The sequence below is a fragment of the Nomascus leucogenys genome, chromosome 19 (assembly GCF_006542625.1).
Source record: "Nomascus leucogenys isolate Asia chromosome 19, Asia_NLE_v1, whole genome shotgun sequence".
NCBI lineage: Eukaryota > Metazoa > Chordata > Mammalia > Primates > Hylobatidae > Nomascus > Nomascus leucogenys.
The window spans coordinates 61,694,999-61,721,615 of record NC_044399.1 but is presented as its reverse complement, the minus strand read 5'-3'; the positions used below and the strand labels follow the sequence as shown (position 1 = coordinate 61,721,615).

Here is a 26,617-nt window from a genome sequence, read left to right as displayed (position 1 = left end):
TTGTCATTTAAACTAATGACAAGTTTGTGAAAAGGTAAATGTTTTCTTGATTTTTTTGATAAGAAAAAAGATACCTGATTTATTTCAATTTACACTCTGATTAAAGTTTCTGTGGATTTTTTTTTTTTTGTAAATTGACTGCTTCTGATGTGGGAATTTTTATAATGCTTTTAGTAGCTCTTCATATATTATATATTAAACATGTTCATGTTTTGTGTATGCAGATAATTTTTTCCATCATTTTCTTTTTGTTTTCCTTTTCAATTACCTTTGTTTAAACTTTGTGTAATTAGAGTTGTATATCTTTTCTTTGTAGGGTCTTTATTTTGTATAAGCTTTAAAAGTTGTACATCCTCCAGGTTTAGTAACATTGGATTTTGTGTTTTTTTTTTTTTCCTATAGATTATTCTTACTGTCTTTTAAACTTAAAGTTGTATTGAAATGGGTTTTGGCTTTGAACAACCGCTAACCTTAAACTTGTGTTTGGGAGGGTTTGTGAAAAATGAGGTCATCTTTACAAGAGTAAAGAGAGTATTAGAGAAGGCTCACCCGAGGGTAGGGTAAGAGTGCTGCAAACAGGGAAGGTAGTTTGGTGTGTTAATGGCACTTCCAGAGAGGTTGTCAGAGTCTCTTGGTTTTAATGGGTTTGTTTCTGGTGGCTAGTATTCCCTGGGGTTATAAATGTTAATGAAGCCCGGAGGTTAATAAACCTCCTTGGGCTGCCATAACAAAATACCACAGATTGGGTGGCTGCAGCAACTAAAATTAATTTTCTCACGGTTCTGGAGGCTGTACGTGCAAGGTCAAGGTGCTGGCACAGTTGCTTTCTGATGAGGTCTGTCTTCCTGGCTTGCAGATGGCTGACCGCCTCGTTACTTTGTCCTTACATGGCCTTTCCTTTGGGTGTGCACACTCCGGGTGTCTCTTCCTCATATGAAGACAACTCCTACTGGATTAGAGCCCACTGTTATAATCTCATTTAACCTTAGTCATCTCCTTAAAGGCCTTGTCTTCAAATACAGTTACATTGAGAGGTAGGGCTCCAATAGAAGAATTTTGGTGGGGAGGGGCACAATGCAGTCCATAACAAAGCCCAAGTCTGGTATTAATATGTCTATCTGGGCCGGGCGCGGTGGCTCACGCCTGTAATCCCAGCACTTTGGGAGGCCGAGGAGGGCGGAACACGATGTCAGGAGATTGAGACCATCCTGGCTAACACGGTGAAACCCCGTCTCTACTAAAAATACAAAAAATAGTTAGCCGGGCATGGTGGTGGGAGCCTGTAGTCCCAGCTACTCGGGAGGCTGAGGCAGGAGAATGGCATGAACCTGGGAGGCGGAGCTTGCAGTGAGCTGAGATCACGCCACTGCACTCCAGCCTGGGTGACAGAGCGAGACTTCGTCTCAAAAAAAAAAAAAAAAAAAAAAAAATGTATATCCGTCTGATCAAGTGTAGGGTGGCACCATCACATCTGCTGAATCATCTAGAAGAGTTTCCTATTAAGAGGAAATGAATTTCCCAGTAGAATTGTAGGCTCTCTCTTCCTGTTGACTTAGCTTCATTTGGAAAGTGTCAAGAAGAGAACATAAATGCAGCTCATGTGACCTATGATCTCATACTTATTCCTAATCTTAATGAGACAGCACAGATGCACTGTTTATTGTGTGGCAAGGCTCTTGCCAATCGAAGAACAAGGGCAGCTGCTGAAGGGAGGGTTCCTATATCTGTTTTCCTAAAACACATCTGACTGTTTGAGTATCTTTCATGATTAGAAGAATTAAATCAGACCAAACTTCACCAAAATTTGGATTTGCTCGTTCTCTTTTTCTACATCATTCTTTAAGGTTTTTTTTGTATTTTTAGGAAAAGAAAAGATACTCATGTTTGGCTACTGCTTGGTGAAACATTATGCCTTGGAAACCTTCCTACTCTTTTGTGGCTTGGAAGAAGAAAATTGGAAAAGTGCTTATGTCAAATGATATCATCTGCTGTATAACCACTAACGTGTCTTCTAATATTTTGAAGATAAATGCCTTGTTAGTTTGCCCTTGGATTTGGGGCTTTCTACCACTATATAAACAGAAATGAAGGTTAAGTTGGGCTTTTTGTTAGCTTTTCAGTGCTTTGGTAGGATCTTTCAATAATGGTAATGGTTGCCGTTTTTGTTTTGTTTTGTTTTGTTTTGTTTTGTTTTGTTTGTTTTAGAGACGGAGTCTCGCACTTGTTGCCCAGGCTGGAGTGCAGTGGTGCAATCTCAGCTCACTGTAACCTCTGCTTCCCGGGTTCAAGCAATTCCCCTGCCTCAGCCTCCCTAGTAGCTAGGATTATAGGCGCTTGCCACCACGCCCAGCTAATTTTTGTACTTTTAGTAGAGATGGGGTTTCGCTATGTTGGTCAGGCTGGTCTCAAACACCTGACCTCAGGTGATCCACCTGCCTTGGCCTTCCAAAGTGCTGGGATTACAGGCATGAGCCACCACGCCCGGCCATGGCTGCCATATATTAAAACCTTACTACATGTGAGGTACTGTTCTGAATTATTTGCTTGTCTGTTTGTTATGTTTTGTTTTTTTTTTTTTTTTTTTTTTGGGAGACTTGAACTCTCATGTGAACTCCAGACTCATATATTTGGTCACCTGCAGTATTTCCATTTGGATGCCTAAGGGCCATCTTATAGTTAACAGCCAAAGCAAACTCTTGTGTCTCTACCACCACAAGCTGCTTTTCCCTCTGGTCTTTCGCTATATCAATAATTAGGTTTTCTTTAGTCTATTTAGAATTGGATCCTTGTCTCCATTGCTCCTACCCTGCTTCCGAGGAGCCCTCATCGCAATAGTTTTTGATTAGTCTCTTGCTTCTTTTTGTTCCATTCTTTTTATTTATTTTTAGAGATGAGGTCTCACTGTGTCACCTAGGCTGGAGTGCAGTGGCTCGATCGTGGCTCACTGTAGCCTCAAACTCCCAGGCTCAAGCGATTTTCCCACCTCATCCCCCCAAGTATCTGGGATCATAGGCATGTACCACCACATCTGACTAATGTACTATTTTATTTTGTGTAGAGACAAGGTCCATTCTGTTTTTTCTTCCACAGCAGCCCGAGTGATTCTTAGAAAATGTGAATCAAATCATGTTTCTTCTCTAGTCCAAATTCTGTAATACTTTCCCATCTCAGTAAAAATAAAGACCCAAGGCTTTACTGCAATTTATGAGGCTCTGCATGAACTGACCTTTGTACCTCTGTGAAGTTTCTGCCAGCTACTTTTTTGTTGGCCCCCTCTGCTCCAACCACGCTGCCCTCTTTGCTGTTCCTGGGCAAACCAACCCCGACTTCAGGAGCCTTTGTGCTTTCTAATCCCTCTACCTGGGATGCTCTTCCCCACCATGTGCCCAGGGCTCATTCTCTCGTTTCCTTGAGTCCTCTGTTCAGATATCACTTTATTCTATAATACCTCCTCACCCACTTCTTTCTCAGTTTTGTCGTTTAGTCACTGCACTGATCACCACCTGATATATCACTTCTTTTGTTTTTTTGAGACAGGGTCTCACTCTGTTACCCAGCGCTGAAGTGTAGCAGCGTGAACACGGCTCACTGCAAGCCTTGACCTCTTGGGCTCAAGTGATTGTCTTGCCTCAGCCTCCCAATAGCTGGGATTACAGGTGTATGCCACCATGACTAGCTAATTTTTTAATTTTTTTGTAGAGATGAGGTCTTACTATGTGACCCAAGCTAGTCTTGAACTCCTGGCCTCAGGCATTCTTCCTGCCTTAACTTCCCAAAGTGCTGGGATTATAGGCGTGAACCACCACTCTCAGCCTATATCACATATTTACTGTTGTCTATTTCACGCTAGAACGTGGGCTCCATGAGAGCATCTGCTTAGATTTTTTTTAAATTGCTATGTCCATGGTACCTCAGACAGCTCCCTGCACATACATAGTTGACACTTCATCATATTTGAAAGAATGAATTTGTAGAAGTTTTTTTTATTTTGCTGTATGTTATATACAATTAAAAAATTTTTTTTCCCAGATGGTTACTTAGATTTTCACAACCATTCATATACTTTATAATCCAGCCAGTATTTGAGTCTACTGTGTACCAGGCTAGTACTTAAGTGATAATCAAAATATATGATCTCTGTCTTCATGGAGTTTATAGCCTAGTGGAAGAAATACCCAGAAATCATTCTAGTAAATAAATGTAAGATTGTAACTGTAACTAGTACATGTGGTATCAGAACTATATTAGCAAAATGTAACTTTGTTAAGGAAACCATGGAAGGCTTTTTTTGGGGGGTGGGGGGAACAGAGTTTCACTCTTGTTGCCCAGGCTGGCACGATCTCGGCTCACCGCAACCTCCACCTCCTGGATTCAAGCGATTATCCTACTTCAGCCTCCCAAGTAGCTGGGAGCACAGGCATGCCACAAGTGGCTAATTTTGTATTTTTAGTAGAGATGGGGGTTTCACTATGTCGGTCAGGATGGTCTCGAACTCCCCACCTCAGGTGATCCATCCACCTCGGCCTCCCAAAATGCTGGGATTACAGGCATGAGCCACTGCGCCCAGCCCATAGAAGGCTTTTTAAGCATGTGATGTTTGAGTTGATCACCAAAGGAAAAGTAGGTGAAAGAGCCTTTCAGTAAAGGTGAATGGCATATACAAAGTCTCTGGTAGAAGATGCATGAGGCATTGAACAAACTAAATAAAGGCCAATGTGACTTGAATTCAGAGAGCTGTGTGCAAGCTGGAGAGGCTGGAGGGGGCCCACTGGGCAAGGCCTTGCAGACCATACCAGCAATTTTAGAACTGTATCCTAACAGTAATGGGGGTCCATTGAAAAGTTATGAGAGAGAGAGTGAGTTGTTGTGGTAAAATCTGGCTTTTAAAAAGACAGCTCTGTCTTTGTTGTAGAGAATGGTCTGAAGTGGAGTGAAGAGAGTTGGTTTTGGACTAGAGTGCTAGCTGTGAAGTTGAACAGGATTGGATAGATTCAAGAGAAATTTTTAGAGAGAAAATCAGTGAGCCTTGTCAAGGCCGGATATGGGGTAAATGAGAGGAGGGTTTAAAAGATGACTTCTTGGTCTCTGTTTTGTTTAATTGGATAGTAAACCCTAGAAAAGAATCTGATTTGCGAGTGGTTATTACAACTCTAGTACAGAACATACTGAATTTGTGATGCCTTTGATATATCTAGGTAAAGATGTCAAAAAGCACTGAAAGTCTATTTATAGAACAATATAAATGATATGGGGAAAGATCTGTGTTACAATATTAAATTAAAAATCTGCGAAATATTATTCTAGAGCCTTCTGTCCGGTGTGGTAGCCGCTAGACACTTGTGGCTATTGAGCACTTGAAATTTGGCTAGTTTAAATTTAGATATGCAGGCTGGGTGCTGTGGCCTATGCCTGTAATCCCAGCACTTTGGGAGGCCGAGGTAGGCAGATCACCTGACGTCAGGAGTTCAAGACCAGCCTGGGCAACATGGTGAAACCCCATCTCTACTAAAAATTCAAAAATTAGCTGGGCATGGTGCCAGGCACCTATAATCCCAGCTACTCAGGAGGCTGAGGCATAAGAATCGCTTGAACCTGGGAGGCGGAGGCTGCAGTGAGCCAAGATAGCACCACTGCCATCCAGCCTGGGTGACACAGTGAGACTCTGTCTCCAAAAAAAAAAAAATTAGATATGCAAAAAATGTAAAATACACACCAGATTTTGAAGATTTAGTTCCAAAAAAAAGGAAAAATAATCTTTTTATGATTTTTCACTATTGATCACATGTTAAAATGATATTTCACATATACTGGGTTAATTAAATAAATTCTACAAAATTAGCTGGGCATGGTGGCACATGCCTGTAAATCCAGCTACCTGGGAGGCTGAGGCAGGAGAACCGCTTGAATCCGGGAGGTGGAGGTTGCAGTGAGCTGAGATCGCACCATTGCACTCCAGCCTGGGTAACAAGAGCGAAACCCCATCTCCAAAAAATTAAAAAATTAAAAAAAATAGTTTAAATTATTTGACCCATTTCTTCTTACTTTTTAAATGTGGCCATCAGAAAAATTAAAATTACAGATGTGATTACATTATATGCCTATTGGATGGAGCCGTTCTAGAGTGTCAATTCAGCTGGGTAAAAGGAAATTCACAGGAAGAGGCTTCTAGAAATACACCAGAATGTCATCATTTATAGGAATGTTTTTTGTTTCGTTTTATTGTTCATTCTTTTTCAATTTCATATAAATTATTTTCAGACATTAAAATCCTTTATGCTTTTAGTTTCAGAAGGTCAAGATAATTTGATCATTCACTTTTATATTCTGTAGGAAACTTTAGCCTTCTCAATGGCTGTAAATACTTCAGTGAGGTCATCAAAGGAATAGAATTCATCCTAAACAACTACTTTCAAGCATGGTTTCTATCACCACCTGAAACATGTTCATTATCAGATTTTTATGCTGTATCATTATCTTTAAGGTGCAGAAAATAGTTCTGATACAGAAAGTGCTCCTTCTCCTTCACCAGTTGAAGCTGTCAAGCCCAGCGAGGACAGTCCTGAAAATGCTACTTCTCGAGGAAACACAGAACCTGCGGTTGAGCTTGAGCCCACCACGGAAACTGCACCCAGTACATCTCCCTCCTCAGCAGTTCCAAGTACAAAACCAGCTGAAGATGAAAGTGTGGAGACCCAGGTGAATGACAGCATCAGTGCTGAGACAGCAGAGCAGATGGACGTAGATCAGCAGGAGCACAGTGCCGAAGGGGGTTCTGTTTGTGATCCCCCACCCACTACCAAAGCTGACTCTGTGGATGTTGAAGTGAGGGTGCCAGAAAACCATGCATCTAAAGTTGAAGGTGATAATACCAAAGAAAGAGACTTGGATAGAGCCAGTGAGAAGGTGGAACCTAGAGATGAAGATTTGGTGGTAGCTCAGCAAATAAATGCCCAAAGGCCCGAGCCCCAGTCAGACAATGATTCCAGTGCCACGTGCAGCGCTGATGAGGATGTGGATGGAGAGCCAGAGAGGCAGAGGTGAGGCTCGTTCCATAAGTCCTCCCCTGTGCTTACTCTGCTGGTTGGTGACAGAATCACAGGGTGGTGCTGGCTGCAGACATGGCTCCTATGTAAATATTGGCACGTTATAGGTAGTCTGTATGATTTTAGTATTGGGCTGATACTGTTCTGTTTAACCACAAACTGTTGTATGATCATTTTAATGAAACAGATTATACATTTCTCCTACATCTGTCTTGTTACGTGTATTCTGTATGATAGCATAACAGGGAATTTCAACTAATAAAGTTGTGAATAAACCACAGATAACTGTTGTGCCCGAGGAGGGCAGCAGTGGGATGTGGTAGAAGAAGGTGGAGGCTAGAGGCATTGAGGAGCTCCCGCTTCTCTAAGGCAGTGCAACCTCAAAACAAGGCCTACCAGCCCCTACTTGTTAGATAGAAGAAAATGCTGAAAAGAGAGACATGTTCAGTGTTCTGAAAATTTTTAGAAAGCATAATTTAAATGCAAATTAATGATAATTATGACCACTTTTTTGTATCAGTTAACATTTTAGATTGTTCATATTTGTAATTTAAAATATCAGGTATAATGCAGATTAATTTACAAGTTTTTTGGTTTTTGTTTTTTTTTTTTTGCGACGTAGTCTCGTTCTTCCCCAGGCTGGAGTGCAAGGGCATGATCTCGGGTCACTGCATCCTCCACCTCTTGAGTTCACGTGATTCTTCTGCCTCAGCCTTCTGAGTAGCTGGGACTACAGGCACACGCCACCATGCTTGGCTAATTTTTGTATTTTTAGTAGAGATGGGGTTTTGCCGTGTTGGCCAGGCTGGTCTCAAACTTCTGACCTCAGGTGATCCACCCGCCTCAGCCTCCCAAAGTGCTGGAATTACAGGCGTGAGCCACCACTCCCTGCAGTTTACAAGTATTTTTAGTCATTAAAGGTTAATTAATTATACAAAAAGTACATCATATCTTTATGGTTTTTGTAAAAATTACAGTAAAAGATACATATTTTACAGGTATAGTTATTACTTTAATATATTTTATTTCCTGGTGTTTCCTTTTCCTTAAAAGAAATTGAATCACTTATAATTTTAGTAGAATGGTAAATTGGTGCAAATTCTAGAAGTGAATTAGACTGAAACATCACTTAATCCGAACCCAATTAAACCCCACTCCTTTTTTTCTTTTTAATAAGAAAAAAGAGACAAGCTACTCAACAGATAGCTAAATTCTCTTCAAAGTTTAGCTTTCAGAGTGTGTCTTGGTGTCACTGTATTTTCAGTTCATATGCAATATATTTTATATCTTATGTACTCCATAATGAGATTTGATACTAGAATAATAATATGGAGCACTATAGTGCTGATTCCTCAAAGAGTGTTTTATATAGTAGATGCTAGAATTTTCATCAACATGAATTGAAATAAAATAGGTGTTCTGCTGAACTATTGGTTTACCAGAAAATTTGACTGTCACTTTTTCTTTCACCTCAGAGTAATCTAGATTTTATTTTAATGGTGTCAGTCTTTAACTGCAGTAAACATAAATGAATTCAAGCTGTGTAGTCCCTTTTTAAGCATCCTTTAATGAAACATCTCATCTAAAATAAGGATTATCTGTGTTTTGCACTGTTGGTCTTGGTAACTATACATGAAGGAAAAATTAGGTAGGATGGCAGTAATTTTAAATGGTAAACATCCTAAGAGATGAACATGATAGTAGTTTTGAAATTCAGAAATTCCTTGGAAAAATATGATGGTTTCTTAATGACACCCTAAAGTCTACACTGCTCCCAAATGACTGAAATAACACTTCCAATTTTCTATGGCTTTCATATCTTTCTTCTTTATGTAGTATGTGAATTGTTTTTTAAATACATTTTAATTTTCTTACCAATTTATACATTTTTAAAAGTTCACCTTCCCCCAGTGACCATGACAACATTGGGAAATATGACCAGGCCCATAAAGCATGACACTAGTACAAAATTTCCTCAAGTTTATATATTGGGTATCCTAAACTTGAGTGTAGGTATTGGCAATGTCAGCCGGCGGAGTGTGAGATGGCAGGGACTATGGTGAGCAGAGGAGTGTGTGCTCATGTGAGGGGGACGGCGGCTGCTAGATGTATGGCAGGTCGCTGCTCTTGGGGAGTGCTGATTTCGTGTTGTTGGTTCTTTCCATTTTTCATGAGAAGCCAGAGGTCTGGAATTTTGGATGAAATTTTCAATTTAAAAATCACAGCAGCTTATTCAAATATTAAAAAAAAAATACTCTGTGATCCCAATAAAACAGCCTTTAACAGGTAACTAGTTTTTAACCCATGTTAGGATATTTGTGGTAAATTAGGACTGAACAGTTTTAAATGGACTTTGTTCAGATTGTTTTGTTGGTTAGATATAGACAATTCAGATAAATTTCAACCTGTAAGTCAGTATTAGGTTTCTTTTTTCTTTTCTTTCTAATATAAAATACTTTGCAAATTTGCATGTTTTTCTTGCACAGGGGCCATGGTAATCTTTGTATCATTTCAATTTTAGTATGTGTGCTGCTGAAGTGAGTACGATATTCAGTTTCTTTATCTGGAAAATCAGCTTTATAGGTCCTTTTTCCTTAACTGTCCAAATATTTTATATGGGTTAATATATGTGTGTCCATGTGTGCATGTGTATGTACATACTAACTTAGAAGAAATTATAGTGATTTATGTTTGAGTCTTAAAAATGTATTCATTTATCTTTTTTTTAAATTGCAATTGCAGAATGTTTCCTATGGACTCAAAGCCTTCACTGTTAAACCCTGCTGGATCTATACTAGTCTCATCCCCATTAAAACCAAATCCACTGGATCTGCCACAGCTTCAGCATCGAGCTGCTGTTATCCCACCAATGGTAAGTTTTTATCGTGAGGAAGAAAACTAAAGATGAAAAACTGAGACCTTTATAGACATATTTCTTCTGTTCTTTAATTGGTTCTTGATTAAAAAAAATTGTGGTACAAAACATAACATGAAATTAATAATTGTAACCAATTCTTACAGTTCACTAGTGTTAAGTGTGTTAAGTATATTGACATTGTTTAGAAAATGATCCCCAGGACCTTTTCATCTTTCAAATGCGAAATTAATTAAACAACTCCTCTCTTCCTCTTGCCGCTTGCCACTGGTAACCACTGTTTTGCTTTCTGGTTCTATGAATTTAACACACAGTTTAGATACCAATGAACTGTTTTTTCCCACAATACTTACTATACCAAATGTATGAGTTTTTTCCTCACACCAATGAATTCTCCACCTCTTTGGTCACCAACTAGGTTCCTACAGTCAGTTCAATTCGGACACTAACTACCCGGCATGATCGTCTAATACCACAAGTGTAAGGGCTCAGTACCACAAGGCTACCCCCATTTCTGATGCCAGTTCTATAGGTATTGGGTCCCCAGGTTACTCACACTTCTGACTAGGCTGCAGATTGGGGATTCCTCCGACTCTCCCCGTCAAGTTCCATAATTTGCTAAAATGCCTGGAGAACTTAGGAAAGTGCTTTACTTATAATTACTGGTTCATTATAAAGGATATAACTCAGAAACAGCCAAATGGAAGAGATGGATCGGGCAAGGTGTGCAGAAGGGGTGTGGAGCTTCTGTCCCCTCTCTAGGTCTGCCTCCCTCCCAGCAACTCCACGTGTTCACCAACCTGGAAACTCTTTAAACCCCATCGTTTGGGATTTTTATGAAGGCCTCATCGCATAGGTATGAATGATTAAATCATTGGCCATTGGTGATGGGTGCATGAACCTTTAGCCCCTCTCCTCTCCCTGGAGGGTTGGGGGTGGGGTGAGCTGGATGGAGCTGAAAGTTCCAGCCCTTGCTGGGCGTGGTGGTGCCCGCCAGTAGTCCCAGCTATTTGGGAGGCTGAGGCAAGAGGATTGCAAGTTCAAATCCAGTCTGGGCAAAATATTGAGAGACATCCTACCCCAATCCCCGAAGAAGTTCTAGCCTTCTGCCTTGTGGTTTTTTGGGCTGTCAGCCCTTATCCTGAGGCAATCTAGAGGCCCCAGCCAGGAGTCATCTTGTTAGCATACAAAAGACACTCTTACTGCTCTGGAAATTCTAAGGATTTGGAACAAAAAAAGTCTTTGGGAGAAGGACCAAATATTTAATTTTTATTGTACCACACTATGTCATATAAATGAAATCATACAGTATTTGTCATTTTGTGATAGGCTTATTCCACTCAGCATAATGTCCTCCAGGTATACTTAGCAGGTGCCAGAATTTCTTTCTTTTTAAAGGCTGAATAATACTCCATTATATCTGTATACCACATTTTATTCATTCATCCATTCATAAACATTTGGATTGCTTCCACCTCTGGACTATTGTGACTAGTACCTGTATGGTCAGTCTTTGATTTTAGTACCTTGGTTTTTCTTATACCCTCTTGTGCTGGGCTTGGGTTAGGGAGTGCTAAGACATATGGGAGAGAAGGGTAGGAAGATGCTGAGTCTAACTTTGAGTAAACTCTTTGAGATAACCAAAGGTTATATCCTTAGTACATTGCTTTTTCAAATGACTTGTGATGATTGATTGAAACGGTCATTTCCAGTTAAGAAAAAAAAAGAAATACAATGCTCTAGCCATAAATATTAGTAAGTCCTGTTTTTGTTTGTAACCACAGCAATAAGGAGCCATAAAACAGTAGTAGCATTAAGCATGTAATTAGGTTTTGAATATTTAGAATAAGTTATAGAGATTATGGCCAACTCCAGTATACAATTTCAAGTCTAGTTTATTTTTATATTTTACCTTAATAATCTACAGATTTCAAGTATATTTTATTTACATTTTACCTTAATAATCTGTAAAATTTGACTCATTTTTGATACTAAATTCCAATCTTGGGTATTGTTCTTTTCTTTAGTTATTTTCTATTTATTCAAATATTTAAAGCTCTTGCTTTATTCAAAAATGTGTTTTCTATCTCAAATAATAAGTGGTAAAAGTTTTTAATTGTGTACTTACCACAAAAATATCATTAAACATTTGTTCATTCACTGATTCATTCAAACGGACACTTATTGAGTGATTAGTTTAAGACAAGGTTCTTAATATTGTGGAGAGTATTTATATATTATAGCCTCTGATTTCAAAAAACTTAGGGACTGGTCTGCATAATAAGGCAAAGAGGCTGGGCGTGGTGGCTCATGCCTGTAATCCCAACACTTTTGGGAGGCTGAGGTGGGTGGATCACTTGACCGCGGGAGTTCAAGACCAGCTTGGGTGACACGGCAAAACTCTGTCTCTCCAAAAAAAAAAAAAAAAAAAAAAGGCCGGGCGCGGTGGCTCACGCTTGTAATCCCAGCACTTTAGGAGGCCGAGGCGGGCGGATCACGAGGTCAGGAGATCGAGACCACGGTGAAACCCCCATCTCTACTAAAAATACAAAAAAATTAGCCAGGCCTGGTGGCAGGCGCCTGTAGTCCCAGCTACTCGGAGAGGCTGAGGTAGGAGAATGGTGTGAACCCGGGAGGCGGAGCTTGCAGTGAGCCGAGATCGCGTCACTGCACTCCAGCCTGGGTGACAGAGCGAGACTCTGTCTCAAAAAAAAAAAAAAAAAAATTTAGCTCCTCATGGTGCCATGTGCCTGTGGTTGGGAGGCTGAGGTGGGAGGATTCCTTGAGCTCGAGAGTTTGAGGTTGTGGTGAAGTGAGATGGCGCCACTGCACTCTAGCCTGGGTGAAAAAGCGAGACACTGTCTCAGAAAAAAAGGCATTAAAAAAAATTATCATAAAGGTTAAAATGAGTTAAAATGCGATGCTCTATTAAGTTAAAAAATACTATGGATGTTTTGGAGAAGAGGGACTGTCTTCTTAATTAGAAACTTACAGAAGACTCTGCATAATAAATAATATTTTCATTGGATCAAAACAGCTCATTTTATAGCAAAAGGAGGAAAAGCTATGTTTACATGTAAGACAAAGCACAAAGGCAAGAAAGTTATGGGTTTTAGGATCAGTGATTATGCTAGGGGAAAAACTATGGAAGTCGTAAGTTACCAGATTCCTTTTTTTTTTTTTTTTTGAGATGGAGTCTCGCTGTCGCCCAGGCTGGAGTGCAGTGGTGCGATCTTGGCTCACTGCAGGCTCCGCCCCCCGGAGTTCACGCCATTCTCCTGCCTCAGCCTCCCTAGTAGCTGGGACTACAGGTGCCCGCCACCTCGCCTGGCTAATTTTTTGTATTTTTAGTAGAGACGGGGTTTCACCGTGTTAGCCAGGATAGTCTTGATCTCCTGACCTCGTGATCCGCCCGCCTTGGCCTCCCAAAGTGCTGGGATTACAGGCGTGAGCCACCGCGCCCGGCCAAGTTACCAGATTGTAAAAAAGGTCAGACCTCTAGGGCTTTCTAGGGATATTTGTTATTCATGAGGTATTTAATCCTGGACTGTGTTCTGGGCTATTTTTTTAAGTATTGGACAAAACAGCTTGGGTTGTTTTCTTCATAAAGTCAGAGAGACAGAAAAATAAAACAGTTTCAAACTGGCAAATACTGTGTACTGTGAAAGCAATGAACAGGCTGCAATGAGAAGGAAAACAGGGAGGGAATCACCATGTTTTATTGGATGGTTATGGATGGCCTATCTTAAGGAACAGTCCATTTCTATCATAAGGGAATGGCTATGTGAATGAATTGGTTGTGGGAGAGGAGGAGATTGATTAGTCAAAGATGGCTGCCAGGTTTCTGGCTGAAGCACCTGGCGTTCCATGTCTAAAATGGGGAGCAACTGAAGAAGAATGGAGTTTCGAAAATGGGAAGTTCCCTTTAACGTAAGTTCTGAGCTTCCTTGAGATATCCCAAGTGGAGTTGTTAGGTAGGCCATTTTATGTAAGTGTGGAACTTGGAGAAAGTGTCTTGAGGAAGTAGAAAATTTGTGAATCATTAACAAATGGATGACATTTAAATCAACATAAATGGATGTGATCTGCCAGGCACAGTGGCTCATACCTGTAATTCCAGCACTTTGGGAGGCTGAGGCGAGCGGATCACTTGAGGCCAGGAGTTCGAGACCAGCCTGGCCAACATGGTGAAACCCCTTTGCTACTAAAAAAGTAGAAAAATTAGCCGGGTGTGGTGGTGCACACCTGTAATCCCAGCTACTTGGGAAGCTGAGGCAGGAGAATTGCTTGAACCCAGGAGGTGGAGGTTGCAGTGAGCCAAGATTGCACCATTGCACTGCAGCCTGGGCAACAGAGTGAGACTATGTCTGAAAGAAAAAGAAAAAAATATATAAATGGATCTGATCCCTGGTGAAAGAGAGATGAGGGATGGGACCTGGGGCCACAAGGGACTTGGCTGCCATAAATTAGAATCAGACAGATGTGTTGTGATTTCTGATTTTTGATTTCTCTTATTACAGCTTGTGTGATTTATATTGTGATCAGTTCTGAAAGAAAACTAGGTCTTGCTGTGTTGCCCAGGCTGGAGTGCAATGGTGCAGTCTCAGCCCACTGCAACCTCTGCCTCCCAGGCTCAAGTGATTCTCTTGTGTCAGCCTCCCAAGTAGCTGTGACTACAGGCATGCCTCACCGCACCCAGCTAAATTTTTGTATTTTTGGTAGAGACGAGGTTTCACCATGTTGGCCAGGCTGGTCTTGAACTCCTGACCTCAGGTGATCTGCCTGCCTCAGCCTCCCAAAGTGATGGGATTACAGGCATGAGCCACTGCAATGCCTTAAACATTATTCTTGAAGATAACTGATTAAAAAATGATAAAATCAATTCAACCAATAACATGACAGAAATAAGCATTACATTACTTGTAACAGATGGCAATTATTACATTGGTTGTTTGCATATTTAGATTTATTTTCTTCCTATAGGTATCCTGCACCCCATGTAACATACCAATTGGAACCCCAGTGAGTGGCTATGCTCTCTATCAGCGACACATTAAAGCAATGCATGAGTCAGCACTCCTGGAGGAGCAGCGGCAGAGACAAGAACAGATAGATTTGGAATGTAGAAGTTCTACAAGTCCATGTGGCACATCCAAGAGTCCAAACAGAGAGTGGGAAGGTAGGTAAATAGAGCTATCACCAAGAGAACTTTTATGAAGGGAAATAAAGCTAAACCCAAAAGCAGTGTCCATTGTGCTTTGTAAGTTGTCAGCCTCCCAATTGATTATTATATTTGTTCCTAACAGACACAGTTCCTTAAATTGACCTTAAACTGTGAAGAAATGTTAGTATTATTAACTACTAAAGGATGCCAGTAACATTTTTAATAGCATTCTAGTTAATGTGAATTTTCTGATATTCATCTTTATGCTGGAAGACATTATAAATAAAGTCACGCTTTATGTTCCATTCATCTGAATTTTCAGAGTAAGTGAGAATTGTTGTCCTGTCCTTGAAGCAAATCACCTTCAAATATTACAGTGTAATATTCACATTCTCTGGTAGATGAGAGACACAACTTTGTGTAGTGGATATATTCCCAATCAGACTCTGGCTAAGCCTTCACCTTGGCATTTGCCAGCTGTGTGGCCACAGGCAAGTCACTTAACCTTTCATAGCTTTAGTTTTCTCATCTGTAAAATGAAAATAATAGTACACGTCTACCTTGCTGTGGTTGTAAAGTTAAGGAAGGAGCATTCGATATTGTTATATAACACGTGGCTCTGCGTTATTTTATGTATAATGTAGCATGTTATTACATATTAATTAGTGTATTAGTACTGTATATACACAGTAGATACTGTGGAGGTACCTGTTTTCATTGTTACATCACTGTTTTTATTTCAAGTGATAGATCTGATTTGGTCCGTTGCTGTTTTAGTTGGTGTGTGATACACTTTTACTTTCTTTAAAAAAAGAAGAAAGGGGTGGTTTTTAAGTTTTAATACATTCTTCTGACATGGTTAGAAGAATTGGCACATATTTCTGGTTAAAAATGAGTTTATTGTCTACTTATATGCTACAATATGCTTAGAATGTAAGAATGCTGAAATAGAATGATTAAGATTCTTTACAGTACTTTATTTAGCTAAATAAGAGCTATTAGCTTTACAATGCCATGCATTCCAAGGGTTATTTAATATAAAATAGGAACTGTGGTACTTAACTGATCATGCTGACTCTGCCCAGATCACACCAATATTGAGTTATTAGTTGCCTAATACACTGAACCTCTTCTATTAGAGTTTTAAATGTAAACTTGTTAATCTTTTAAACATAAATCTTGTGCTAGGAAAAATGTGAACCAGAATGATAATATCCACCAAGGAGTATAAAAGGTGCTAAATGAATATTTCCTTGAATGAAGATAGAAATATTGATAACTTTTAGGCTTTTGCTCTGTTGGTTGTAGGGAATTCTTAATCCCTAGTTCTGTAATTGACACAACATGTACTCAGTAGTTACACCTTAAAGGAAAGAATTATAAATGAATGACATAATGGAGATATCCTTATCGTGTTTCACTACAGGGTATTAATGGACTTATCGCAGGTGTTTGTCTTTTGAACATTCCAATTATGAGGAAATCCATAAGTGGAAAATGATACTTTAGAGAATAAAAGTCTCTGGATGTATTCCTTACATTAATTATTTAGGATAGATTTTGTGAAGAAGTAGTAAAAGTTAGAAAAATGACATTCAGATGGTATCATTTGTTGAACTTATGCCAAAGCATAACATTATTGTTAGTAATATCTGGGTCATTTTAACATGGATATCATAATTTTAAAGCCGCAGTATCTTTTACTGGTCTGCTTTATAAAATGAGTTGTATTTGGGAACTGGAGAAACTGAACCAGGCTAGAGCCCCAAATTCTGAGACTCCAAACTGTGAATTATATTTCTCTGTGTTAGTCACATTAATACACGTAGTTTAGATCTCAGTGGTATCCTAATTTTTAATCATAATTCAGTCATCTTAAAACCAAATTGTAATTATACTTTTGATTAGTATGACATTAAGAATTTTACAGTTTGGTCGAAGGTGATGCTCTACAAAGTAGGGAAAGTTTATCCAAAGGTTGTTTTGTTTTAGCTAATCTCCCTAGTGTATTCATCCTGTAATTTGTTTAACAAGTACCGGAAGTCTTTTCCTTGAGTCTATCCTGTAGTTCAGTGTATAGGATAACCTTTCAAATAACATTTAAATGTTTGCAGTTAAGATGCTTGTGTCTAGAATGTTTGACAAAAACGGTTTAAATTTAACCTTATAGAACAGTTTATAGAATGTGAAGAAGAGTGATAGTATGGATTTATGTGTAAAGTATCACCAAATATTGGTACAGTCCACCTGAATTAGGGCCATGGTTTTTACTTTTCCGCTTCATGGTCTCTTTTCAGCAAGTCACAGGCAGCACTTGTTGTCCAACTATTTGGTTGTATTTATTTCTCTTAATGTGAATGGTATAAATAATTACTGTAGGTATGCCTGTTTTAAGTTGCTTAAAGCTTTTCCCATCTGTAGAAAAGGTTGAAAAAAAACCTTTGAGAATTGTTTTTACATACCGGTAACATTTACACGAGTTGACCTCTGCTTTACTGATAACTTCTAAGCCTCTTTTCTACAGTGAGGGAACTCAAACTTAAGCATATGGAGGTAGAGTTAGAATTGAACTTCTAATGCAAATTTAACAAAATTATCCAATTAAAATAAGAGTTAATGCTTCTGTGTAACTGACCCTAGTTTGTTACATGTTTATTTTGTTGCTGTTGCTGTTTTTCTTTTCCTGCTCTGGGTACATGGTGATTTAAATAGCTGTGTTTAGAACCATCCAAATTTCCATCATTTAAAAAAAAAAAAAAAAACCACTACTATGACCAGTGGATTTTTTTTTTTTTAAACATAGTTACAAACTTACTGGAAATGGTAAAATAATCAGACATTGGATTTTTAATACATTATCATATTAAATTCTCTAGGAAAGAAGTGGTGATTTTCTTTTGGAGTTGGGTTATTTCATAAATCTGTTTTCTCAGTATTAGGACACTTACTCTAATTCATTATATTAATATGTCAAAGAAGGAAAAAGTACCATCATTTTGATGGATACCCCAGAGACATCTGAAATTCCACACCCAGTCCTTTAGTGAGACACTATTGCACTGTGGTTTAGAGCTAACGGTCCGGAATTATACTGCTTTTAAAAAAATCGCTGGTAGACCTTGATTGGGCAATTAGATGTGATTTTTCTGAGCCTCAGTTTCCTCATCTGTAAAATGATGTTAATAATCACATTGGTCTTGAGGGCTAAATAGATATTATATGTAGTGCACACTGCCTAGCACTTGAATATCAGTTGATATTTTTGTAATTGTTTCTGATTTTTAAAAGCACCTTACAAAAGATAGTGTAGTAAGGAAATAAGAGGTTTAAGTATTTGAAGGGAAAAGACAAATTATTTACAGGATAAGATTATTCACCTAGAAAGCCTAAAAGAATCAACTGAAAAGTTATTAGAGCTAAAAGGAAAGTTCATTAGGTTTCTCAGAAAAAATTATTACACAGAAATCTGCATCTTTCCTGTATGTCTGCAGTAATCAGGTTTATTTATATAAATTCATATATATGAAAGAGATGGTTTTCTTACCAATATGACATATCTAGGAATAATTTTTAGCAAGCAATGTATAGAACTATCTGACAAAAACAAGATTTCTCAACTAGAAAACTCATTATAAAATGTCAAGTCACCCGTGTTTATTCATAAATTTAATAGAAGTCTAATGAAAATTCCAGTTATTCTTTGTTTTGAGAGGAAGTACTCAAAATGATTTTAAATTTAGATTTACTTGGAAAGATAAATGGATACAACTAGGTAATGAAAATAATAAATAAAATGAGTGGGAATTTATTCTGACAGACATTAAAATGCTACAAATCTAAGTGGTCAGGGTTACAAATTTACTTTGTGCTTTTTTGATTTTCAAAAATTACAGATGTTTCATTTTAAAAAGAAACTATATATTTTAAAGTCTTAGTATGACTGCATTTCTGGCGTGTCCTTTAAAATGTTTAAAGTTTCTTTATGCTTTATGTGGAGATAACTTACATGATAAGTAATTTTCATTAGTATTATTGTAGTTATATTCATGATTTTTATAAGCTTATATAGAATTTTTGGATTAGTTTGATCTGCATCTTTTGAAAGGCTTCTTCCATTTCTTAATTAAATTTATTTCTGTGTGAATGTTAGCAAGGAGTGAGCTTCAACAGGCTAATTATAAGACTTGTGAAATCCTCGCAAAGCTAATAACCTCCAGTCAGGCCAGATTTGAATTAACAGAATTGCCTGATAATCTGATGTTTCCCTGTTGTGATTTTATTGCATGTGAAAACACTTGATTCTCCTTAAGAGGAAAGAGAAGTTCTTGTTCCTTTAAAGGGAAAACTCGTAAATGAATTTTTGAGGATACACAGGAGATTTAGATTTACAGGATTTCTTAACTTCTCTGTGGGTGGATTTTGCCCCCAGGAGTTTTAGACTTTAATGTTAGTTTATAGTCGGATCTGCCCCTGGATGGTGTGGGCTTGGTCCTTTCACACTTACTATTTTAATTTGGGGTTCTTCCCTTATTTTGATAACTTTAACTTTCATAGGAAAATCAGTCGCCTATATGCCTTATGCTGAGGTCAAACGTGCTCTAGAACAGGAAGCACAGATGCACAATACTGCAGCAAGGTCAGCCTCACCGTGTAGGCTTTCTCCAAGAGAAGTCAGTAAAGCCGCTCCACAGCCTGATATGAGTGCAGCCCGCTATAGTGTCCCGCCAGGTAATTATCACTCCTCTGTGCAGTGGCTGCTGGCCATCCACCCACAGATGTTCCACGTGGGTGGTTTAATCTTGTGAATGAACTGCTCTTCCAGGACATGTCCTTGCTGTTTCAGAATGACTTTGTTTCTCTGCATTCCATCATCAGTTGTATTTAGTTGAGTTCACTGGGCCACTGGGAAATTTGTGTTCACACATTTATACTGTGACATTGACTGGCTCTTCCTTTAAGAAGAGTACATGAATTTGTAAAAGTCTTAAGATCTCCCCATCCCCAAAATTCAAGTGTTCTGTGAGATCCGGAATCAGTAAATGTTTCTCAGAATATGCAAGACACAAGAAGGATGTATAACTGGTTGTCAGTCATGTCTGCGCATTCTATGAAGTAGTGTTATCAGCTGTTTTTAAGAAGTACCCTAAGAGTGATGGCGAGAGATAAAAATTTTTTGAAGACTGATGTTTGCTATGCTAAGCAGAAGTAGTTTGAAATGAGCATCAGCTTGAAAGCTCTGGTTTGAAAGGGAGTTGAATATTTCAACCCCACAAATAGTATTTGTGACTTAAATATGTATACAGGCTTACGTGAATGAGAAATTTAAAATAGAAATGTTCATTGTTGGTTTCATCTTGCATTTTTAAATTTGTGATTTAAACATTCAGGAATGACTGAGAGAGGTAACATGTTGTAAACTAGGAAATGGACTATTTTAAAATCATTTTTCTTTCCTTTTAAAAGTCCTTCAGCCTGCTCCACATCAAGTGATAACTAATCTCCCTGAAGGCGTTCGGCTTCCGACAACTCGACCAACCAGGCCGCCGCCCCCTCTCATCCCGTCATCCAAAACCACAGTGGCTTCAGAAAAACCATCTTTTATAATGGGAGGCTCCATCTCACAGGTGAAACGACTTCTCTTTACAGTAGATTTCTTGTTGAATATGGCTTTGTTAAAACTTGTCCCTCCTCGCACTGATTTGTCAGAGTTCTAATAAATAATAATCTGTCTGAATATGAAGTTTCAACAGCTAATGACCAGAAAATGCAGCAGTCACTGTACTCTTGCCACAAATCAGAACTTTCAGTGAGTTATGTACCCAGATTGAGTGGTCATAGCATACCACCCATTTAATTACAGTTGGCACTTGGCATACCACCTGGTTTAATTTACATCACTCTAAACTTACCAAGTTTTAAACTTAGTTTCAAACAGTAGAATATTTGTTCACTAACATATGGTAAAGGCTCTAAATATTAAATTGTAGGTGGTTAGTATTATAATTTACTCTGACTTTGGCCACTAAATCTTTTTTCTGGTTCATTAATCTTTAAAAAATTGAGATATGGTCTGGTCTTCACAGTTCCATCAGTTTTGACTAAGTGTACATCAGTGGTCACACCCCTGTCAACTTACTGAACACTTCCGTCACTTCAGAAAGTTTTCTCATGTTCCTTCCCAGGCCATCTCCCCTTCCACTGCCTGAAGCAACCACTATTCAACTTCCTGTTGTTGTAGATTAGTTTTGCCTTTTCTAGAACTTCCTGAGAATGGAATCAAACATGGTACTCTTTTGTGTCTGTCTTCTTTAACCCAGCATAATGGTTTTAGGGAATTCATCCAGGGTTTTATGTAATCAGTAGTTTCTTCCTTTTTATTGCTGAGTAATACCAGTTTGTTTATCCATTCTCCTGTTGATGAAAACCTGAGCTATTTCCAGTTTTCGGCAGCTATGAATAAAGCTGGGCATTCTTGTAATGGGTTCTTTGTGGACATATGTTTTTATTTTTCTTGTGCAATTACCTGGGAGTGGAATTACTAGGTTATGTATGTTTTATACTTTTCCAGAATGGTTCTACAATTTTATGCTGCCACTAGCAATGTACGAGACGTGATTGCTCCATTTGCTGTTGTCAAGTCTTGGCCATTTTAGTCATACTTGGTGTGTAATAATATCTTATTGTGGTTGTATTTTACATTTCCCTGACAACAAACAATGTTGGGCACTTTTCATATGCTTATTGGCCGTTTGTACACCTATGAAGTGACTAAGTCTGATTATCTGTTTCTACTGGGTCTTTTTGATACTGTGTTGTAGGTCTTTATTATGGTTGAAAGTTCTCTGTTAGATATATGTATTACAAATATTTTCTCTGTTTTTTTGTCTGTTTATTTTCTTACCGGTATTTTGATGAGAAGTTTCAAATTGTTATATAGTCTAAATATATATACACACTTTTTTCTCCTATGATTAGTTTTATTTTGCTAAGAAATCTTTGCCTGCTCCAAGGTTGTGAGATATTCGCCTGTGTTTTCTTCTGAAAGCTTTATAATTTTGGCTTTTATATTGAGGCCTGTGACCAGTCTCAAATTAATTTTTGTGTATAGTATGAGGTCAGGATTAACATTCATTTTTATTTAAATTTCTAGTTGAAAAATAGCACCAATTGAAAAGTCTTTTACTCATTTGATCACTTTAGTTCCTTTGTTAGAAATCATTTGACAGTATATATGGGTCTGTTTCTGCACTGTCTCCATGCTGTTCCACTGATCTACTTGTTCATCCTTTTGTCAGTACCACAGTCTCGATTACTATAGCTTTATTGTAAGTCCTGAAATCATGTAGTATAAGTCTTCAGTGTTTTTGTTTTTCAAGATTGTTTTGGCTATTTGATGTCTTTTGCATTTTCATATAAATTATATAATCAGCTTATCAATGTCTGTCTCCCCCCTTTTTTTGGTTCCCAAGTTTTATTCAAGAACTCACACAAAACATTCCAGGTAAATGAGTTTTAATCCTCATCTTCCTTCTCTTCTTTGTCCTGGTTAATTTGGAAGTGACATAATCTGAAATTCTCTTTGCTGTTAGCAGCTATGCACGACCAATCACATAGCTTATTCTTCAGATATTTTTTGATGAGCTATTTCAAATACCCTTTGGAAAAAGGCACCTCAGAAGTTACGGTGCTTGTGTTCTTGGTCCTTTCAATAGTTACTACCCCTCCACCAAGATTCCCAGCTTTTCCATTCACTTTAATTCTGTCTTGGAGAAACTGCTGACAATTGGCAGCATCATCTACGGGGTAGGTCCAGTCAAGGGTATACTTCAGAACCTGCTTTTTTTCTTTTTTTGCCCTCACTTTTTCATGGGCACCTGGCAGCAGCAGAGGCAGAAACAATCTGTTTGTCAGTCTACTTAAAGAAAAAAAATTCTGCTGGGATCTCTTCTCTTCTCTTTTTTTTTTCTTTTCTTTCCTCACTTCATTTATTTTATTTGCAGGAGTTGAAACATGTTTTAAGGGAGATTTTTATTTTTTCCCCCAAACATGAATCATTTAAGTAAAACCAACTTAACTATAGAAATGTAGCAAAGTAAGGGGAAAGTAGCACAAACCACCCAAGAGGCAAAGGTTGTGGGGAAGAGGTGGGTGCAGTGAGCATATAACATATGCATAATGCTTTATGATTCACCTGAAGGCGAGCACAGGGAACCATTTTAAGAGGATGTTTCCCCCTAAACATCTGAGAATGCTTCAAATTATAGTTTAAGGTTTAAAAGACCAAAAAAAAAAAAAAATGAACCACCCATCTGCTGGGATTTTTGTTGGGATTGTATTAAATCTGTAGATCAATTTGAGGTAGAAGTGGAAATCTTAACATCGAATCTTCTAATCTATGAACTTGTATGTCTTTTCTTTTATCTATGTCTCTCAGCAGTGCTTTAAAGTTTTCACTTTAGAGATTTGTACATGTTTTGTTTGATGTATATTTGGCTATTTGATTCCTTTAAATTTTGTTTTTGTTTTTGGACAAAGTCTTTCTTTGCAGTAGTGTGATCATAGCTCACTGTAGCCTCCAAGTCCTGGGCTCAAGCAATCCTCCCTCCTCAGCCTTCCGAGTGGCTAGGAATTTTTTTTTTTTTTCCTTTTTTTGAGACAGAGTCTTGCTCTGTTGCCCAGGCTGAAGTGCAGTGACACGATCTCGGCTCACTGCAACCTCCACCTCCCAGGTTCAAACAATTCTCCAGCCTCAGCCTCCCAAGTAGCTGGGACTACAGGCGCATGCCACCCTGTCTGGCTAATCTTTTTGTATTTTTAGTAGAGACGGGGTTTCACCATGTTGGCCAGGATGGTCTTGATACAGGAATACTGAATAGTGAATTGGTGAACATGGACGTGAATTTCTTGTTGCTCATCTTAGAAGGAAGGCATTCAGTATTTTACTGTTAGGCAAAATGTTAAGTTTTTCGTGGATGTCTTTCATCAGATTGAAGATGTTTCCTTCCATTCTGAGTTCTTATATTTTTTTAGTTCCAGAATTTCTATTTTGTTCTTTTTAATGATTTCTTTCTCTTTGTTGTTGGTATTTTCTATCTGGTGAAATATCATTCTTGTACTTTCTTTTTTTTTTTCTTTTTCTCTCTCCTAGAACAATTCTGTTGCTCAGGCTGGAGTGCAGTAGCATGATCTTAGCTCACTGTAACATCAGTCTCCTGGGCTCAAGCAATCCTGCCTCAGCATCCTGAGTAGCTGGAACTATAGGCATGTATCACTATGCCTGGCTTTTAATTTTTTTTTTTTATTTTTTATAGAGACAGAGTCTTAATATATTGTTAAGGCTGGTCTCAGACTCTTGGCCTCAAGCGATCCTCCTGCCTGGGTTTCCCAAAGTGTAAGGATTAAAGAAGGCAGGCCACTGCACCTGGCCTCCTTTAATTTAGACATGGTTTATTTTAGTTCCCGGAATACATTTATAATAGCTGATTTAAAGTCTTTATTCCTGAGCCCAAAGCTCAGGAATATTTTCTGTTCCCTGCTCTGTTTCATATGTATGGCTCACACTTTCATGTTTCTTTGCATATCTTATAATTTTTGGTCAAAAACTGGACATTTTGTATAATGTAGCAACTCTGGAACTTGCATCCCCCCGCCCCGACTTTTCTTTTCAAAGCTTGTTGTTTCTTTTGGCTGTTACTATTTGCTTAGTGACTTTTCTTAACTAATTCTGTAAAGTCTGTATTATTTGTTGTGTGTAGCCACTGAAGTCTGATTAACTTAGTGATCAGCTAATGATTAGACAGAGATTTCCTTAAATGTCTAAAATCAGTAAAGTCAGTCTTTGCCGAGGGGCGCTCTTTGTTGGGCACTTGACAGCTTTGCCTTAGTCTTTACTTCCTGGCGTGCAGAGCCTTAAGGGCAGTCTGAGTTGAGAGCAGTGGGGCCTTCCCATGTCTTTCCTAGGCGTATTCATAGCCTTGCACATGCATGTAGCATTCTAGGTTCTAGGGAATATGTTGGAGCTTTTCAGACTCCATGAACATCTCATTCCCTGGCTTTTCCTTTTAAGTGTTTTGGTTAGCCTGTTGTTTACCCTGGCTGTTATCTACTGTCTCAGTCAGTGGAGAAGTTAATCAGTTGCCTCTGATTGTTTTTGACAAGCCTGCACCTCCTCTCCCACTCCAGTCAGGTCAAATAAAGACAGCTTTGTGAATGGAATCTCCCAGAGAACCAACAGACAAGTCAAACAATGACAGTTATCTGGGAATGAGGCTTTTAAGGAGCTCCAACCTTGCTCTTTCCCTTCTAGTGGCTGCCAGGCAGCTGGTTTGCACTATGATTGTGGGCTTTTTGTTTTCAACACTACCATAGAGCTTGATCAGGAGAATGAGAAAGGAACAAGTTAAAATGCCACAAAGCCCATTGTTTTTACCTAGATTCAGCTTTTTTTTTTTCTTTTTTAAATAAATGTTTCCAGATTTCTACACGCCTTTGGTTAATTTCCAGGGTTCTTTAAAAGTTGATTCTTACATTACTTGAGACTGGGAGGTGGAGGTTGCAGTGAGCTGAGATTGCTCCACTGCACTCCAGCCTGGGTGACAGAGCAAATCTCTACCTCAAAAAAAAAAAAAAAAAAAAAAAGGAAAAGAAAAAAACGTTGATTCTTAAAATTTTTCCAGGTTTTCTTGTTGCTTTTATGGAAGAGAGTTTTTGGAAGTCCTTATTACTTTGCTGTATTTGCTGATACCACTCTCCATAGCATTTTTAATTGGAATGAATATTAGTAATAGTAGCTTACATTTTGATTGCAACATATAAGTGCTTTATTTATGTAATTTATTAATAGTAAATACTATTTACATGTAATGTATGGTAATTTTAGAAGACATATCCTACTCCCTTTAAATTTTTTTTATATTTAAGCAATCTACGATGAAGATTTTCTTGCTTTACAAAAACTGTTCTTAGTTTTGGGTAGAAGGGATATAATTTTTTTTTTTAAACAGAAATGGGAATGCTGACTTTGTGAAATTGACCTTGTGAAAAAACAATGTTTGTTTAATCTTTAAATTTTTTTTGTTTTTTCTTAGGGAACACCAGGCACTTATTTGACTTCTCATAATCAAGCTTCCTACCCTCAAGAAACACCCAAGCCCTCAGTGGGATCTATCTCTCTTGGACTGCCACGGCAACAGGAATCTGCCAAATCAGGTCAGTGAGTTAATACAGTCATAATGCATCTACGTTTGTAGCATCACAGCCAGTAATTTAGTACTGGATTGCTTCATGTTTCTCTGCCTTTCCACAGCTACTTTGCCCTACATCAAGCAGGAAGAATTTTCTCCCCGAAGCCAAAACTCACAACCTGAGGGTCTGTTGGTCAGGGCCCAACATGAAGGTGTAGTCAGAGGTAAAATATGCTGGTTGGCAGAAATGTTAAACTTTTGTCCCCAGTAAATTTATTAAAGTAAGTTATTAATATATTTTAATGATGGGCTTTTTAAACTATAGTCTTTAAATTCTAAATTTGTTTTCTTT

The 26,617-nt window shown here is 38.3% G+C and overlaps 1 protein-coding gene and 1 non-coding gene across 13 annotated transcripts in view; one reads left to right on the top strand and one right to left on the bottom strand.

The window, feature by feature from the left end:
• Nucleotides 1–26,617, top strand: part of NCOR1 (nuclear receptor corepressor 1) — a 185,631-nt gene that overhangs the window by 108,404 nt on the left and 50,610 nt on the right. For 10 of the 12 annotated variants that reach the window (XM_030799750.1, XM_030799740.1, XM_030799747.1 and 7 more), the window contains 6 exons: nucleotides 6,482–7,037; nucleotides 9,786–9,915; nucleotides 14,902–15,097; nucleotides 20,546–20,706; nucleotides 26,170–26,290; nucleotides 26,388–26,489. In XM_030799750.1, coding sequence (XP_030655610.1) covers nucleotides 6,482–7,037; nucleotides 9,786–9,915; nucleotides 14,902–15,097; nucleotides 20,546–20,706; nucleotides 26,170–26,290; nucleotides 26,388–26,489 — 1,266 coding nt within the window. The remainder of the gene's footprint in view (nucleotides 1–6,481; nucleotides 7,038–9,785; nucleotides 9,916–14,901; nucleotides 15,098–20,545; nucleotides 20,707–26,169; nucleotides 26,291–26,387; nucleotides 26,490–26,617) is intronic. The other 2 variants (XM_003262619.4, XM_030799748.1) reach the window with 1 other exon arrangement.
• Nucleotides 9,485–9,588, bottom strand: LOC115831599. Its single transcript, XR_004027125.1, has one exon. It is a non-coding gene; the product is annotated as a U6 spliceosomal RNA (small nuclear RNA).